The sequence below is a fragment of the Bos grunniens genome, chromosome 15 (genome assembly GCF_055505025.1).
Source record: "Bos grunniens cultivar Pamir isolate PY7600 chromosome 15, Bosgru_T2T1.0, whole genome shotgun sequence".
NCBI lineage: Eukaryota > Metazoa > Chordata > Mammalia > Artiodactyla > Bovidae > Bos > Bos grunniens.
The window spans coordinates 55,807,248-55,825,776 of record NC_141179.1 but is presented as its reverse complement, the minus strand read 5'-3'; the positions used below and the strand labels follow the sequence as shown (position 1 = coordinate 55,825,776).

Sequence of the window (18,529 nt, the reverse complement as noted above, 5' to 3'; positions counted from 1 at the left end):
AAAATACCTGTTTTTTTTTTAAAAAAAGAGAGATACGTCTTAAACCAAGACAGAGTGCCCAGAAGACATCCAAGGAAAACCAAAATTATATGATATGACAAATATAAACATTTTGTATAAGGAATACTAACTCAAGATGTAACTGAGAGATTTGGAAAAAATACCAAGGACTTTTAAAATTATATGAAAAAACACAAGCAACTCAATTAAAAAGGCAGGTAAAATATTAAGAATAGGTAAATTCACAGAAGAATACTGAATGGCTAACAAATCCAGGATATTCACTTTCACTTGTAGCTCAGACTAAGCACTGGTACTGAAACTCATAAAAATTAAAGTAACACTGAGGTGTTGTACTCATCAAATTAATAAAAATCACATAAAAAAAGATGATACCCATGGCCAGCAGGGCTTCAAGGTAAAGAGGAAAGTCACATATTATATGTCCTCTTTGGGGAAACAGTATGTTATTTTTTAAAATTAAAATTATACATGTCCTTTGACTTAGAAACTCTACTCCTGAAAATTTAATACACATAAATAGAAACATGACAAATATAAAAATATATACATATATAGATACTTACTCCAGTATTGCACATAATGGCAAAATGAACAAATAAAAAACCAGAGCCAAAGTAAAGATTAAATGTCTATCCATAGGGTGATGACTGAAAAATATAGTACACCTCACCATTGACTATTAAGAAATCATTAAAACAGTGAACTGAAGAGATCTGTACATGGAATGTTAAACAAGAAAACAAAAGGTAGAGTTAAGCATATAATATCCACTCCAATTTTGTCAAATAGTGATATCTATGACCTATACATAGATATCATAGGAAAAAATGTGAAATAGATACACGACAGATTGTTAATATGGGTACACAGGTGACTGGGGTCATGTCAACATGTGTTCTGTGTTTGGATGGTATCTTATTCAGTTCAGGCTGTTGTAACAAATACCACAGACAGGGTAACTTATAAACAGAAGTTTACTTCTCACAGTTCTGGGGCTCAGAAGTCTATGATCAAGGCACCAGTTTGGTTGGTATCTGGTGAGAGCCTGCTTCCTGGTTCACAGTTATCTTTTCACTACATCACACAGAGAAAGGGACCGGGTCTCCCTAGGGCCTTTTTTATAAGGGTACTAATCCCATCTATGGGGGCTCTGCCTTCATGATCTAATCATCACCCCAAGGCCCCCACCTCAAAGTACCATCACACAGGGGATTAGGTTTCAATGTATCTGTTTGAGGTGGGGGTGGGGGACCACAAACATTCAGTCTACAACAGGTGGTTCTGGTAGTGAGGGAAAGAGTTTAAGGAAGAAGACAAGCCAAAAACTAAAAAGAAAGGGGGAAAAAAAACACTGTACCTAAAATTACTCCAGAGTTTGTTTAAAATTCTATCAATATTTTTGTAAGTATATATGTGTCTGTGTGTGTATATATAGAAAGATGAATAAAAATAAAATGTGCTATTACACATAAATACCAATTTTGTTTAACTAAGACTTACATTAAATACCTAAACATTTTCTAATATCTAACTTTTTAATTTTACATTTCTATTGAAAACCTTCCTAAATCTTGTCACATATCACTGCTCTCTCACGCAGACTTTAACAAGGACTACTTTATATTCCACTGATGGTTTGGCATCAACAGAGCGTAATGGAAGAACGCACACGCGCTCTTCATTCAAACCAGCTTTAACACTTACTTACCTTGTGGTGCTAGACACACACTGGTCTAAGCCTCAGCGTCCTCATGTGTTAAATGGAGAGAGCATTAGTGAAAACTAACACGGGATGCTTAATAATTCTCATTATTAACTTCAGTCAGGAACTATAGCATGGAGCTGTACTTGGGTAAAGCTGCTCACACACAGAAGAGAGATGCTAGCTATGCCTTTTTTCACTTAGTCTGTCTCTCTTCACAGCTGGGCTATTTCTATTTCTCCCTGCCCTCCTTTTATATGAAGTAGTGACAGAGGGCTATTTACAAATCCAAACATAGTGAGTATAAAGATAGGACAGTAGCTAATATGATTTACCATTCAGTTATACTCCAGAAACAAAGAGTAAGGCACAAACAGATCACACTGTCAGATGTTGCTTCTCCTTGCTGTCAGTGTGTCTACCTTAACAGTAATCCTTTTAATTCCCCTCATTTATCAAAAATGAGCACACAGACACTGGGTCTAGTGTCTACCAAGAACAGAAAACTATACGAGTCTTAGGATATAAATTTTGTGACATTTTTTGCTTACAGTCAGGTTCTTAATTATATTCTCTACATTTGCATTTACCTCTTAGGGAAAGACATCATTAGGAGGGGAGAGAGGAGAAAACTCTCCCTGCAACCTAAAAGTTGGTCATCGCATTCAAAACTTAAAGATTATAAACAGTTACACCCTTACACATGTCATCCTCCCCGTTTTCTAAACATTACAGCAAGAATAGTTTATTTGATATGAGCATTCCCCTTCTATAACTGAAATTCTGTAGGAGAAAGTATTTTCTATCAAAGTGGGGGGTGGGGATATGGCAACAATGTACCAGATAAAGATCTTCCCCAAAGAATCTGCATAAGGAATAAGACCACAAGTCACAAAATCCTGAAATCGTTATGTTGAAGGCAGTGGCAGAAAGAAAAGAGGCAGCTGAATCTTTATGGACCCGATTGTATTTTCAACACTTTTTTGATAATGGTCGAGAAATTTTTTACAACTCTCATTTTACCAGGTACAAACCAGAAACAGGAACAACAGAACCCAGTTCCCTATAACCTGAAGAACAGTTTGAATTGATCAATTAAAACAGCATCTCTTATCTGCTAAATATACTTGATATGTAGCCGTCGTAGGACTAATACAAGGATCAACAAAAAGAGGATTCTTTTCTAAAGGAGCTCTCAGTTTCCGGGTGCTAAGCAGAGAACAAATCAGACAATGAAGAATTAATTACAGCAGCACGTGCTCAGTAAAGGCTAGCTACTACTTGCTACTAGCTCCTAGTGGCAGGAGGACTTGAAAGAAGAATATTAGTTCCTCTGGACTATTTAGAACCATGTCCTTTGAATACCAAATTAAGAAGGAAGGACTTTATCCTCTATGTGAGAGCTCAAAGATTTCTAAACCATATGAGTGACAAAACTGATATATCTTTGATCATTCTGGCAGCAATGTGGCAGATGAATTGTACTAAAACAGTGTGAAAAAATAAAGTAGTAAAACATGCTGGTTATGAACACGAACTCAGGAGCTAAACTAGGTTTAAATACAGACTAACATGAACCACCTGTATAACCTTGGATAAGCTACTCAACTGCTTTGTGCTTCAACTTCCTCATCTGTAAACAGGAATAAACATTTCTAACCACATGGGGTTGTTGTAAGAATTAAAAGAGTCAATTCATATAAATCACTTAACATAGTTCCTAACACAAAGGAAATGCTCAATAAATAAATCTATTAGGACTTTACTGGTGGTCCAGTGGTTAAGAATCCACCTACCAACACGGGGGACATAGGTTTGATCCCTGATCCAGGAAGATCCTGCATGCCGTGGAGCAACTAAGCCCTTGTGATAGTTACTGGGCCTGCGTGCCTAGAGCCTGTGCTCCACAACAAGACAGGCCACCGCAACGAGAAGCCTGCACGCCACAACGAAGAGTAGCTCCCGATCACCACAACTAGAGAAAGCCTGCACAACAAAGACCCAGCAGAGCCATAAATAAATAAATGATTTTAAAAAATAGTATCCATTAATTGCATGAAAGAAAAACTCAAAGTAGGAAGATCAGAGGTCAGGAAATAGTCCAGGAAAACAGAGGTGAGAACAAACAAGGGTATGCTCAGTAGTGTGCTGAGATGCTGATGATACTACTAGAGAAACCAGGGAAAACAAAAGGGAGAGAAAGATCAAGCCAATGTATGCAGATTAAACCAGACATGTTACGGTTGAGGTTGCTACAGCACATGCAAGTCTACTCGTCCCTGGAAACTACAGAGCAGAAATCCAAAAGAAAACTTGAAACTAGAGACATAGTTTTGAGAGCTATTAACATGTGGCTGTGGTGGTTGAAGTTGTGGTAATGTAAAAGAGTCCTTAGGGAGAAAGAGTAATGCAGGATCCACAGGACCAAGGGCTCCGGGATCACAACAAAATCCACAATAACTCCAACATAATGTCAGTAAGAGGGAGAGGAGAAAACACAGCCCCATGAAATGACCCCTCCCTTCAAGTAGTTTTCAGTGCCATCAGGGAGACAAGACATGCACATGTTAAACAATTTTTATCATGATTGTTAGAGGATTAACAAAAGTAATTCTAAAAACAGAGGTGGGAGGCATTAGAATGGCAAGAACAGAAAGGGAAATTATGCAGAAAATTGGAAAACCTAGCAGTAATAATATAAAGGGAACACTGGCATAGAGAAGAAAGCTAACTTCAAGGTGGAAGAAGTCAAGGGGGAAATGAAGACTATTATTTATTGCATGTCTACTATGTGCCAGTAACGGTCCTATGATCTTTTAATCTATTTAATCTGCTTTAATTCTCATAATATGTCTATGAGACCAAAATTACCCCCATTTTACAAGAACAGTTTGAGGCATACCAAAGTTAAGAAACTTGCCCAAAGTAACCTGGCGGTTTAGGACTAGAACCTAGATGAAGGACCAAAGCCCATGGTTCCTCCACCATACCTCCATTTATTAAACTGGTGAAAGGAGGACACATCAAAAGAGAAGGAAAAAACAATGAAAACTATACTCAGAGAAAACAATTAGTCTCGCTTAGTTCAATACAATAGTTACCTTTCTGAGAAAGTATGAAAGGGAAAACAAAATGAAACAAAAACATTTTTAAACACTAACAATGATCTTTCAATTCCAGAGGACAGGTAGGATTACAGCCATCTGCTTGCTTCCAGTCTTGCCCCTCAGGTCTCTTCCATAATCATCATGGTTAGAATTCAAATCCACACTCCTGAGCATGCCACTCATCTCCAGGCAGCCTTTCAACAACTCCCCATCACCAACACAGTAAACAAGAAATAAAACATTTCAAAAATCAACAGATCCCAAAAGAGAAAGCTGTTTATAGACTCGTTAACCTAGAAGGAATAATAATAAAGAGAAGAAAAGTTAACTTCTAAATTAAAGGCTTGCTTATAATTTCTGGGCTCCAAAATCACTGCAGATGGTGACTGCAGCCATGAAATTAAAAGACGCTTACTCCTTGGAAGGAAAGTTATGACCAACCTAGACAGCATATTCAAAAGCAGAGACACTACTTTGCCAACAAAGGTTCGTCTAGTCAAGGCTATGGCTTTTCCTGTGGTCATGTATGGATGTGAGAGTTGGACTGTGAAGAAGGCTGAGCCCCGAAGAATTGATGCTTCTGAACTGTGGTGTTGGAGAAGACTGTTGAGAGTCCCTTGGACTGCAAGGAGATCCAACCAGTCCATTCTGAAGGAGATCAGCCCTGGGATTTCTTTGGAGGGAACGATGCTAAAGCTGAAACTCCAGTACTTTGGCCACCTCATGCGAACAGTTGACTCATTGGAAAAGACTCTGATGCTGGGAGGGATTGGGGGCAGGAGGAGAAGGGGACGACAGAGGATGAGATGGCTGGATGGCATCATTCACTCGATGGACATGAGTCTGGGTGAACTCCGGGAGTTGGTGATGGACAGGGAGGCCTGGCGTGCTGCGGTTCATGGGGTCGCAAAGAGTTGGACACGACTGAGTGACTGATCTAATCTAATCTAATCTATAATTCGTAAGTTTACTTTTCTCATTTCAAAACTGTAAAATAAAGGAAATTTCAAATGCCAGTTAAAGAGCAACATTGACACCTTGTGGTGAACATCCTGAAGTATGAAATGTGATGAGTGAAGGGTCTCCTAATTAAATGTCTGCTTACATGAAAACTAATGCTTAATCCAGGGATTTCCAAGGGTTAGGAAGCAGAAATCAGTTACCATCACACATACTTGATGTAAATTTGGAAAGAGCTGCTCTTTCTTTGCAACACTGGAATTAGTCTAAATTCCTAACTGTTGGCAGAAGAGTACAACCTTAGGTCATTGTTTTCCTACAAAATATGGTACAACACATCCATCAGAAGGGGCTATAATGCTAGCTAGGGTCATAGATGCTCCAAAAGCAGCCTTTAGTCAAGATTTCCTATTTTTTTGTATGACATTTACAAATAAAAGGTGGGACATTATCAATTCATAGTAGCTACCAACACAAAAACACAGTGAGAGTTACTAACAGGAGACATGGGTTCTAACCCTGACTCCAAACAGTATTGAGAATTTTGTGGAGTAAGTCATATTAAAAAATTCAGACTCTGTATTTTCACATAAAATCACAGATCAAGAAGTAACAATTAAAAAAAAAAAGAAATCATCAGGAAAGGAAAAGATATATTTTTAAAAATTACTCCATCCAGGAACAATGTTGCCTGAGTTGAGGAGGGGAAACAATGAACAAAATTGATTAGCACCACATTAACTTTCTCAGCAATCACTTTATATACAGCTCATGATAAGAACAGTGGGAAGAGAACTTTTAATCGAGCAGATACATGACAATTACTCTGAACTGTGAATTAGCAAAGAAAGTTCCATCTTACTCATTAACATTGACAAGTACAATTTAAAGTTTCTAGCTCCAGAGTAACTTTCCAGGTTCAGCCAATTTACTTGATAAACACACATTAGATTTGGTTCAGAAAAAAGTATATCTGTGTTACCAGCTAAAAATGATTTACATAAAGGTGATGAGCAAGCAATTATTAACAAGGTTATTCAAACTGCTGACACACCTAAGGAATCTAGAAGGCACTCCAGAAGTGAAACTCCCGAGACATTTCATTGCAAGATCAATGTTAATTAACTGAACAACTACCAAACTAATTTTATGATTTTGCATTTATGGAGGGCTCTATGACTCTGTGACCCCATGGACTGTAGCCTACCAGGCTTCTCTGTCCATGGGATTTTCCAGGCAATAGTACTGGAGTGGATTGCCATTTCCTTCTCCAGGGGATCTTCCTGACCCAGGGATCGAACCCAGGTCTCCCGCATTGTAGACAGACACTTTACCGCCTGAGCCACCAGGGAAGCATTGTACCATTATGCTACATGCACCCAATAACCACCAATCTAGGACAAGTCAGAGCGTGAAAAGGGTTTGCAAATTTTGTTTGCCAGAAAACCTTCATACCAATCTCTAGTCTGGCTCTTACTTGGTGTGTGTCCCCTCGCTAAGTACTGATAAGTAATTGACTGCCCCTTGGCCTCAGCTTCTACATGGAAGACAAAAGCTGATCCCTGATGTGGGAGCACAGAAAACTTCTAGGAGAAAAAGGTAATAGATGTGAAATGCTTGTAAATTAAACAAATTGTAATACCACTGCTTCTATGTTTTAGAATATCAAAGAGGTTAAATGAATTAGGATAAATCAAGGATAATTAAAGTCACAGGCAAGTCAGTCAACACATTCTCCACTATACCAAGTTGATTCCCAAGATTCCACAGTCTTTCTTCAGCTCTTATTCTCCTGGATCATTATTGTACAGAGCCTTCAGGAAAGGAAAGTGAAGGTGCTCAGTCATGTCTGACTCTTTGCAACCCCACAGACTGTAGCCTACCAAGCTCCTCCATCCATGGGATTTTCCAGGCTAGAGTACTGCAGTGGGTTGCCATTTCCTTTTCCTGGATCTTCCCGACCCAGGGATCGAACCCTGGTCTCCTGCACTGCAGGCAGACGCTTTACCCTCTAAGCCACCAGGGCCTTCAATACCCCTTAAATCTCTATTTTCTTAGATTCTATGATACTACCTTTCCCAAATTCTCTTCTTCTCACTGACTCGGTATTTCTTTTGCTTTTAACTTTACTGATTTCTCTACTAACATAATAAAATCTCATACTTCAAAAATATCTTTAAATATAATAGTATCTATAACTCTCATTTTATTGAGGAAAACAGGCCAAGAAATATTAGTGGCTTACTCACAATTCAAACTATTTCTGTGCATCCCTCTTTTCAATACTTAAAACTCAATGTAATCCAAACTGAATAGGCTCAAAAATAAGAGTTATATATTTTGACACAACTTGTTTTCTATCGCTACCATTCAATTACTAAATTCTGTCCATTCTGGTACATATCCTAAGAAGTCAAAGTATCCCTCAGGTAAAAATCAAAGGACAAATGTGTGTGGTTACTTTAGTTGAAATCATTGTCTCTTAAGAGCAATTTACATAGTCCATATGACCAAACTCTCTATCATTCTGTATAACAAGATTCAAGATTTGCAAAGGAAAGGCTCATTTAATAACGTTTACAAAATAAACAACCATCCAATTGGACAAGGGTCCAATCATCTTTCTGGACTCTTCCTCCAGCAGATATATAGAGGATGTCTAATGGTCTGAAATTTATGATGTGTTATATAAACATTAGGAAAAGACTGCCAAAATCGAGTTTCAATGAACCATCTGTCTGAGTAGGGTGAACATAGGTTGAGTGTCACTGTTAACTTTATTTTAAACTGCATTTATTTTGGTAGCCTGCCTCCTGGGAAAATGTCCTTGATGATCTACCACACTGAAAATTAAAACCAAATTTAAAAATCATACAAAATTAAGCCCAGACATTAGGAAAATACAGAGCTGAAGCAGTTAAGCCTAGCAGGTCAAAACTCTAAGCTATGTCTAGGGCTATTGGACAGCTTTTGTAAGTAATGGCATCATTGGTAAAATTTTGATAAGTCTAAATTTATACCTCTGGTTTCTGCTCTTTATAGTGCAGAAGACCGGACACAGCTCATGTCCCTACTTTAAGATCACTAGCTTCCAATCATTCTCTTCCACTGTCCACAGGGAAAAAATGGCATTTGAAAGGCTTTGTAAAAGAGATAAACTTAAATAACTGTAGCTACAAAATTTATGAACCTCTCACTAAAAAATGCTGTTTGAGTAACAGCTTCCAAAGCTCCCATACATTTCCTCACACTGAAATGTCACAAACTCAGAATGAGGAAGATTCTTTAGAAAATGCAAGAGGACTCTAAGAAGTTTCTTACCGCAGCAAAGAGAAGACATCATAAGAATTGCGAACACAGTTCTGATCCACCTGAAGAAGAATATTCTTCTGAGCATTTGAATAACCCTAAAAGATATTGATCAACAAATTAATCAAAGTAAAACAAAATATGTGTCCAAATTAATCATGATGTTTGTCTTTTTTAAATTATGATTTAATAATAACTCAGTAGATTCAAATCATTAAGAAATTAGAAAAAAATTAAGAAACACTTTCACATAATTGAAGTTTAACATTTTAGCCAAGTGAATTTAAAATAAATTTCCTCTAATATTTTCCCACAGAAACAATGTTTCACATTATAAATTTTGGTGAACTTCCCAGCGAAACCCCAGAAGTCTTTTTAACATATTATGTGCCTGAAGAAGAGTATTAACAATAATATTTCAAGTATGCCTAGCCAACATATGTAATGTTTTTATGGGAGAAAAGGCATTCCAAGTTTTAATTAGGAATACCTGAAACAAATATTTCCACTCAGTAGTGTTAAGGTGTTGGGAGCAAGGATGGTTTCTACAGCGAACACAGCACAATTCCTTAAGAAGAACAGAACAGCTATCTGGCATTTCAGAAAAGCAAAGTAAATAGTAGTTAAGAAAAGAGGACTCTGGACCCAGATGACCTGGATTACAATTTAAGCCCTTAACACACCAGTTCTGTAACCTTGAGCAAGGCACCTAACTTCTTTCAGTTTAACGTTGGTTTCTTATCTATAACATGGAGATGATAATACTATCTACCTCACAAATTGTCATGGGAATTAAAAGAGCTAATATTTGTAAAATCAAAGGTATGTATAAGCACTGTATAAATGCTTGCTATAATGCTAATAGAAGCATTTTCCAAAAATTACATTGCTGCAGATATTAAAAGGTTATTAGGAGAATATTATGAAGAACTTCATGCTAACAAATTTGAGAACTTAGATTAATTAGACAAATTCCTTGAAAAACTACAACATGCCAAAATTGATGAATAATAGCTGAGTAATAACTCTATAACTATTTTTAAGTGAATAAGTAATTGAAAAATCTTTCCACAAAAATAGTCTTGGTCCAGGTTGCTTCACTGAATTATATCAAATGTTTAAGAAATGTCATCAATTTAGTACAAACTCCTAAAACAGAGTAGAAAGGAACAATTTCCAACTACATTACTGACACTAAACCTTCTCTCTCTCTCTCTCTCTCACACACACACACACACACAGAGATAATTATAAGTCAATATCCTCATGATTACAGACACAAAAATCCCTAGCAAAACATTAGAAAGTTGAACCAGAAATACATTGTAAGGATAAAACAATAACACTTCATTTTGACTAAATTTATTTTAAGAATGCAAGAGTGGTTTAGTATTTAATATCAATCAATTAGCAAATAAATGAAGCAATCATTATAAATCTACCTTTATGGGCACACAATAATAAAGATGTAACTTGATGATAAAAATGGGGGAAAAGAGCCCATAGAGAAGAAAAGTTTTATATAATACTAAAACTAATATTAACTTTAGCTAAACTTACAAATTAAAATGTTAACTATAATCCTTGGGGCAGCCACTAAGAAAATAACTAAAAGATGAATAGTGAAAGAAATGAGAAAGGACTCAAATGTTACATGAGAAAATAACTAATACAAAAGAAGGTAATAATGGAAGAAATGAGGAACAAAAAGAAATAAAACAAATCAAAGAATGGCAGAAGTCCTTGCGCCTGTAATTACAGTAAGTGTTAATGAATTAAATTACACTACAATTAAAAGGCAGAGATTGGCAAAATGGATTTTCTTTTTAATGATCCACAATATGCCATCTACAAGAGATGCATTTGAGAATCAAAAACACAAATAGGTTGAAAATGGAAGGATGGAAAGATATTCTATGTAAGTAGTAACCAAAAGAGAGCTGGCATGTATAAACTAATATCAGACAAATAGACATTAAAACAAAACAGGTGACCAAAACAGACATTATGCCGTTTTAAAAGGCTCAAGAAGACATAAATGATTATAAACATATATGGACTTAACAACATATAACAAAACAGACGAAGTCAAAACCATAAAAACTAAAATGAGAAACAGCAGAAGTCAACATCCCACTTTTACCAATGGATAGCACAACCATAAAAAAGAGAAAAGAAGGAAACAAAAAACATCAACAATACCATAAATCAACCAGACCTAACAGATGTATACAGCATGTTCCACTCAACAACCACCATACAAATATTCTCAAATGCACACAGAATATTCTCTAGGATAGACCATATGTTGTCATCAAAAAAATCTCAATAGATTTCTAAACACTGAAATCACACAAAATATCTCTTCTGATCATAATGGAATGAAACTAAAAATCAGTAACAAAAGGAAATTTGGAAAATTCACAAACTACGAAGTAAACATACTCTTAAATGGCCAGTGGGTCAAAGAACAAATCATAGGCAAATTATTAAATGCTACATTACATAAAAATACAACATATCAAAACATAGGATACAGTGAAAAAGTGCTCAGAGTGAAAAATGCAGCTGTAAATATTTACATTAAAAAGAAGAAAAAGGAGAGAGTTCGAATCAGTAATGTAATCTTCCACCTTAAGGAACAATAAAAAGAAACCTAAACCCAAAGTAAGAAGGAAGCAAACAATAAAGATTAGGGCAGAGATCCTGGTGGCTCAGATGGTAAAGAGCCTGTCTGCAACACGGGAGATCCAGATTCAACCCCCGGGTCGGGAAGATCCCCTGGAGAAGAGAATGGCAGCCCACTCCAGTATTCTTGCCTGGATAATTCCACGGACAGAGGAGCCTGGAGGGCTACAGTCCATGGGGTCACAGAGTAGGACACGACTGAGCAACTAACCCTTTCCTTGAAATACAGAATAAAAAACAATAGAGAAAAATCAATAAAACTAACTTAGTTCCCTGAAAGAGCCAATAAAACTGACAAACATTAAGCCAGACCAACCAAGAAAAGAGGAGAGAACGCTCCAATCACTAAAATCAGGAATGAAAGTGAGAACATTACCATTAATCTTACAAAGACAGGAAATATTAATTATAGAAGAATACTATAAGAACCTCTTGATGAAAGTGAAAGAAGAGAGTGTAAAGGTTGGCTTAAAACTCAACATTCAAAAAACTAAGATCATGGCATCCAGTCCCATCACTTTATGGCAAATAGATGGGAAAACAATGGAAACAGTGAGAAACTTTATTTTCTTGGGCTCCGAAATCACTGCAGATGGTGACTGCAGCCATGAAATTAAAAGGCGCTTGCTCCTTCGAAGAAAAGCTATGATCAGTGTAGACAAACATTACTTTGCCAACAATGGTCCATCTAGTCAAAGCTATGGTTTTTCTAGTAGCCATATATGGATGTGAGTGTTGGACTGTAAAGAAACCTGAGAGCTAAAGAATTGATGCTTTTGAACTGCGATATTGGTGAAGACTTCTGAGTCTCTTGGACTGCAAGGAGATCCAACCAGTCCATCCTAAAGGAAATCAGTCCTGAATATTCACTGGAAGGACTGATGCTGAAGCTGAAACTCCAATACTTTGGCCACCTGATGTGAAGAACTGACTCATTGGAAAAGACCCTGATGCTGGGAAAGATTGAAGACAGGCAGAGAAGGGTACGACAGAGGATGAGATGGTTGGATGGCATCACCAACGCATCACCGACTCGATGGACATGAGTTTGAGCAAGCCCCTGGAGTTGGTGATGACAGGGAAGCCCGGCGTGCTACAGTCCATAGGGTTGCAAAGAGTTGGACATGACTGAGCTACTGAACCGAACTGATGAACAACTGTATGCCAACAAATCACGGAACCTAGATAAAATGAAAATTCCTAGAAGAACAGAAACTCCCAAAAGCGATTCAGGAAAAAACAGAAAATCTGGACCGATCTACAAGTTGTCAAAGAGTTTAGCTAGGCTACTCCATGGTACCACCGCCTTGGCATCCATTTTGTGTGGCCAAGCAGCCGTTAGGGACCTTACACCAACACTAGACCCCTCTTCAGGGAAGTGCATGCCCTAGATTGCAGGCTGCAGTTACATGCAAACGTAGATTCTGTTAATACTTGTGATCAACAGTCTCCCCTGCTTCCCAGGACCTGTATGCTCTACATGCCCCTTAGATAAAAATCCCCATGGAGCTTACCAAAACCCTGCTCTTTTGGTTTGAACTGAACAACCCAGCCCAAGCCCAGGAACCCCAAAGCACTCTACACGCAGACTCTAATGAAGACATGTGTCCCAGATCCTCCATTTCTCTGTCTGCACTCTGCCTTGACCTCCCCATGTGGCCACTTCAAAGCCTTCTCTATAATTCCTCCAGAATCTATGAGTAACAAACGTCTCTATTTCAATTTCTCTTGTGGTTTTCTGTGCTCCACTCAACAAACATTAATTTAACAAAGTTATAACAAAACTAAAGAAGTTAAATCAGTAATCATAAAACTCCCAGCAAAGAAAAGCCCAGAACTGCATAATTTGGCAAAAACTACCAATCATTTAAAGAAAAAAATAACACCAATCCTTCTCAAAGTCTTCCAAAAAATGAAAGAGGAGGAAATACTTCTTAACTCATTCTATGAGACCAGTATTACCCTGATCCCAAGCCAGATAATAACATCACAAGAAAATTATAGACCAATATCCCTTATATTATAATATATATAACATATATACACACATTATAGAGAAAAGAATCCTTAACAAAATACCCTTGAACAAAGAGAGGGTGGGGGCAATGACCCCTACATGGTTAAAAATCCACATATAACTTTACAGTCGGTTCTCTGTATCCACAGTTCCATATGCATTGCTCTGCATCCATGGATTTGACCAACTGTACATTATGTAGTACTGTGGTTCAGACTTATTGGGAAAAAAAAAAAAAAAACCCACACATAAGTAGCCCTGCCCAATTCAAACACATGTTATTCAAGAGTCAAATGTATTAGCAAAGCTAATCTGGTCTAGCAATTCTACTTCTGGGAATATACCCAAAAGAACTGAAAGCAAAAACTCAAAGAAAGAGAAATTTGTACACCCACGTTCATAGGAGCATTATTCACAGTAGTCGAGGGGTGGAAGTAACCGAAGTGTTCATCAACAGGTTAACAGATAAAATGTGGTTTATTCATATAACGGAATACTAGTTATCCTTAAAAAGGAAAGAAATTCTGACACATGCTGTAACACACATGACCCTTAAAGACATTATGTTATGTAAAACAAGCTAGTGACAAAAGGATAAATATTGTGTGGTTCCACCGTATGAGGCACCGAGAGCAGTCAGATTCATAGAAACAGGAAGTAGAAGGGTGAGTGCCAGAGACTCGAGGAGGAGGGAGATGGGGAGTTATTGCTTAAAGGGTAGACAGAGAGTTCCAGTTTCACGAGACAGAAAGAGTTCTGGAGAGGGACAGTAGTGACAGCTGTAAAACAAGGTGAATGTCCTTAATGCCACCAAATTGTACACTTAAAATGATTAAGACAGTGAATTTTCTATTACATATATTTCACAATTAAAATAATTTTTTAGAAAAAGATTTATACACCAGGAACAAGTGGTATTTACCCAAGGTATGTAAAGGTGGTTTGATAAATGAAAATCAAGCCAACACAACATACCAAGTTGAAGGATTCATATTTCCCAATTCCATGTTTGCTACAAAGCAACACTAATCAAAACAGCACTGTACTGGCGCAATGACAGACACACACATCAGTGAGGCAGAGCCAAGGGTACAGACATACATTCATCTATCTACAGTCAACTGGTTTTAAACAAAGGTGTCAGGACTGAGAAAGAACAGTATTTCAACAGTGATGCTGAAACAACTAAATGGCCACATACAAAATAATAAAGTTGGACCCATTCCTAACACCATGTACAAAACTTGCAACTAGGATCAAAGACATAAGTGTTAAGACTAAAACAATAAAACCATTAACGCACCTAATGGTTGCCAACCCTAGTATACTGCTGTTGGGAACACAAAGTGGTCAGCAGCTATGGAAAAAAGTTTGGCAATTCCTCAAAAAGTGAAGTACAGAATTACTATATCATCTAGCGATTCCACTCCAAGGTATAAAACCAAAAGAACTGAAAACAAATTCTTGTACATAAATGTTCACAGCAGCACTACTCACAACAGCCAAAAGGTAGAAACAATTCAAACATCCATCAGTGGATGAACAGATAAACTAAATATGGTATATTCATACAACGGGATATCACTCAGCCAAAAAGAGAAGTACTGACACATGCTATATTTGGATGCACCTCAAAAACACTAAGCAGCCAGACATAAAAGGTTACGTATTGTATGATTCCATTTATATTCAATACTCAGAATAAGTGAAACCATAGAGAGAAAAGCAAGTTGGTAGTTGCTGGGGGTTGGGGAACACCAAATGGAGAGTGAACGTTTAATGGCATTTTCTTTTGCTGTGATAAAAATGTTATGCAACTTGTTGGAGATAGTGTTTCCACAACATTGTGAACGTTCCCAATGCCACTGAATCACACACTTTAAAATGCTTAGGGAATTCCCTGGTGGTCCAGTGGTTATGACTCGGTGCTTTCACTGCCGGGGCCTGGGTTTGATCCCTGGTGGGGAAACTAAGATTCCACAAGCTGTGCAATGAGGCCAAAAAAAAAAACAGAAAAGCATAAATTCATGTTATATAAATTTCAACCCAATTAAAAAGAGAGGGAGCTGGCTATGAAATAATCTACATATCATGAGGGCAGCTGAAGAGAAAAGACAGAGACAGAAGATAATCCTACAAATGAGCTACAAAAAGACACGAGAAATAAACTTCAGATTCTCAGGAGAAATGATTGGTGACACTCCACTTAGCTGTTCTTATTTTATGCAAAAAGCTGCCAAACATCTTTTCTACTAAAAACGTATCCACACTCACATACAACTAAAAGCAACACATTATAGCAAGAACTCTGGGTCTTAATCCACTCTGCCTGTTATAGAAGTGAAAAAAACCATTTAAATCCTCTAGGTTTTAGTTTCTTTAACAATAAAATGAGATGAGACTACTACTAATATAAACAATGAACAATAATAGCCAAACACAAAAGTAACATGTGTGAGCATTCATAGTATTCCAGGGAGTATTGTTTTTCACGTTAAATGAACGTTGTGATATTAACATTAAAGGTAAACATACATAATACTCATGAGACCCTGTGAAACAGGTACTATTCTTATCCCCACTTTAAAGGTAAGGAAACTGAGACACAGAGGGAGGATTAAGTGGAAGAGCCATGCAGTCTGGCTCCACAGCTTGTGTTCTTAATGACCATGCTTTACTTGATCTCTAAGACCTTTTCCAGTTCTCAAATTCTGGGTCCATGTACATTTAAGGCAACTCAAGGACATTATTAAACCCTTCTGCTTCAGCCACAACACAGCAATTAACATTCTTGAAATATGCTAAGAGCCTTGCTCTGAATGACATCTAACGTCACCAGATGTGCAATCCCGACAGACCTCTGATGAAGGATCATGATGGAAAGAAATGGCTCATTTGTATCTGGTTATCTGTGTGAGATACTGCCAAGTGCCAAAGAGCCCCGAGGAGATTTACATGTCACTCAAAATTCTCCTGAAGCCAGGCCTAACAATTCTTTTTCAAAGAAGCAAACAGGATAGGCACCAGTCTGGGTGAGTGCCTATTAAACTGCTCAAGGAAACAGATAATTTCACATACCCAAAGACCAAAAGTAATTCCAGGCAGATGATCAGGTGTGTTACTAGATCAGTGATCTACAAATTTTCTCAGTCGACGGCCAGATTGTAAATATTTCAGGCTTTGCAAGCCACATCATCTCCATTGCATACTTTCCTTTGTTTTCGCCTTCAGATTCTTTACAAATGTAAAAACCATTCTTAGCTCGCAGGTCACATAAAAACATGTGGGGACTGTAATTTGCTTATTCACGTACTAGATCACTGAATAAGTCAACTTTTAAAATGTATTACTGTACGTTTTGAGAGTTGTCAGCTACTAAAACAGTCAAAGACAATCCTTTATTAAAACTCTAAAAGTTCTACTAAAATAATCCTGTGGACAGGATAACTGTTTATGAAGCAAACAACAATATACACATATACCTATTCATTTCAGTGTTTACTGAATATCTAATACATACAAGATGTCAGGCAATTTCTATCATCCTTATAAAAGTATACAACCTAATAAAGTATATAACCCAGCTAAGGTTCCAAGTGAAGTAAAATTGCTTGTAAGAAAGGTTAAAAAGAAAAGCTATAGGAGTTCCAATATGGTACAGATTCCACCTAGTAGAAGCAGAAACATCAAAGGCTGCAGGAGTAGCAATAGATTGGGATAGATTAACAAGTACAGAAAGCTGAAGGGCAGTGAAGGAAAGACCCACACAGACTGAACACCTTTAGCTGAAGCATGGCAGTGGGAAAACATAAGCTGTATTCAGAGAAAATTAAACAGTGGTCCAATTTGTTCAGCTCCAATGATGTCAAAATTACTTGGAACACCAGAGGGGAAAATAGTAGGAGATACAGCTACGTGACAAGGTTGAGAGGGCCAGATGCAGAAAGCCTTGAATGTCATACTAAAAAAGTGAGACAACCTTCATAAAGGACTCCTGCAAAGTTTCCAACAGTGCAGGCCAATGATCAAAGCTGCACTTAAGGAAGGTTACTCTGGTAATGACACACACGACAAACGAGAGGAAGCAGAAAGCCCAAACACCCACTAGGAGGCTATTTTAGAAATCCACGTGTACTAGAGGGAATGAGAACTCAGATTCTGAAGAATAAAGGAGACAGAGAAAAGAAGTAAAGATAAAAGCAGAGATATACCCAAAAGTACTATACCACTGACTGAATTTAGGTTGATGGAGAAAAGGAAATTAGGTCAGAGATTTGGCCACATCCAGCAGACCAGAAGTAACTCCATACAACCTTTAAAGCAAAGGAATAAAAAAAAAAAATGCAAGTATGCTTTAGGAATAAGATTAATCAGGCAGTGGTGAATGAGACAAAGTGGATACAAAGAGACCAGAGCCACAGGCTCGCCAGGAAACTACTGCAGTAATCCTGCCTTATGAAGGTGCCAGGCCGAGCTTGGATCATGGCAATGGATATGGAAAAGCAGCCAAAAATGAGTGATTTCAAAGAAGGACTCAAGAGTCCAGGAGCTGAATGAATTGAGTGGATGAAAGAAATCAATCAAGGCTAACTGCAAAATTTGAGACCTCGATAAATGGATAAAATAGTTAATAAAAATGCAAAAAAAAAAAAAAAAAAAGCAAAACATGCAACTGGTTGGAAAAGCAAACCTGGAGAGAAAATTAAAGAGATCCATTTAAAA

At 37.4% G+C, this 18,529-nt stretch overlaps 1 protein-coding gene across 14 annotated transcripts in view; it reads right to left on the bottom strand.

Moving 5' to 3' along the window:
- The window catches only part of UVRAG (UV radiation resistance associated), a 331,316-nt gene that overhangs the window by 233,615 nt on the left and 79,172 nt on the right, over positions 1–18,529 (bottom strand). For all 14 annotated transcript variants that reach the window (XR_015141562.1, XR_015141561.1, XR_015141563.1 and 11 more), the window contains one exon: positions 9,115–9,200. Coding sequence is in view for 10 of the 14 variants with exons in the window: in XM_086338466.1 (XP_086194592.1) it covers positions 9,115–9,200 (86 nt within the window). In the remaining 4 variants the exon portion in view is untranslated. The remainder of the gene's footprint in view (positions 1–9,114; positions 9,201–18,529) is intronic.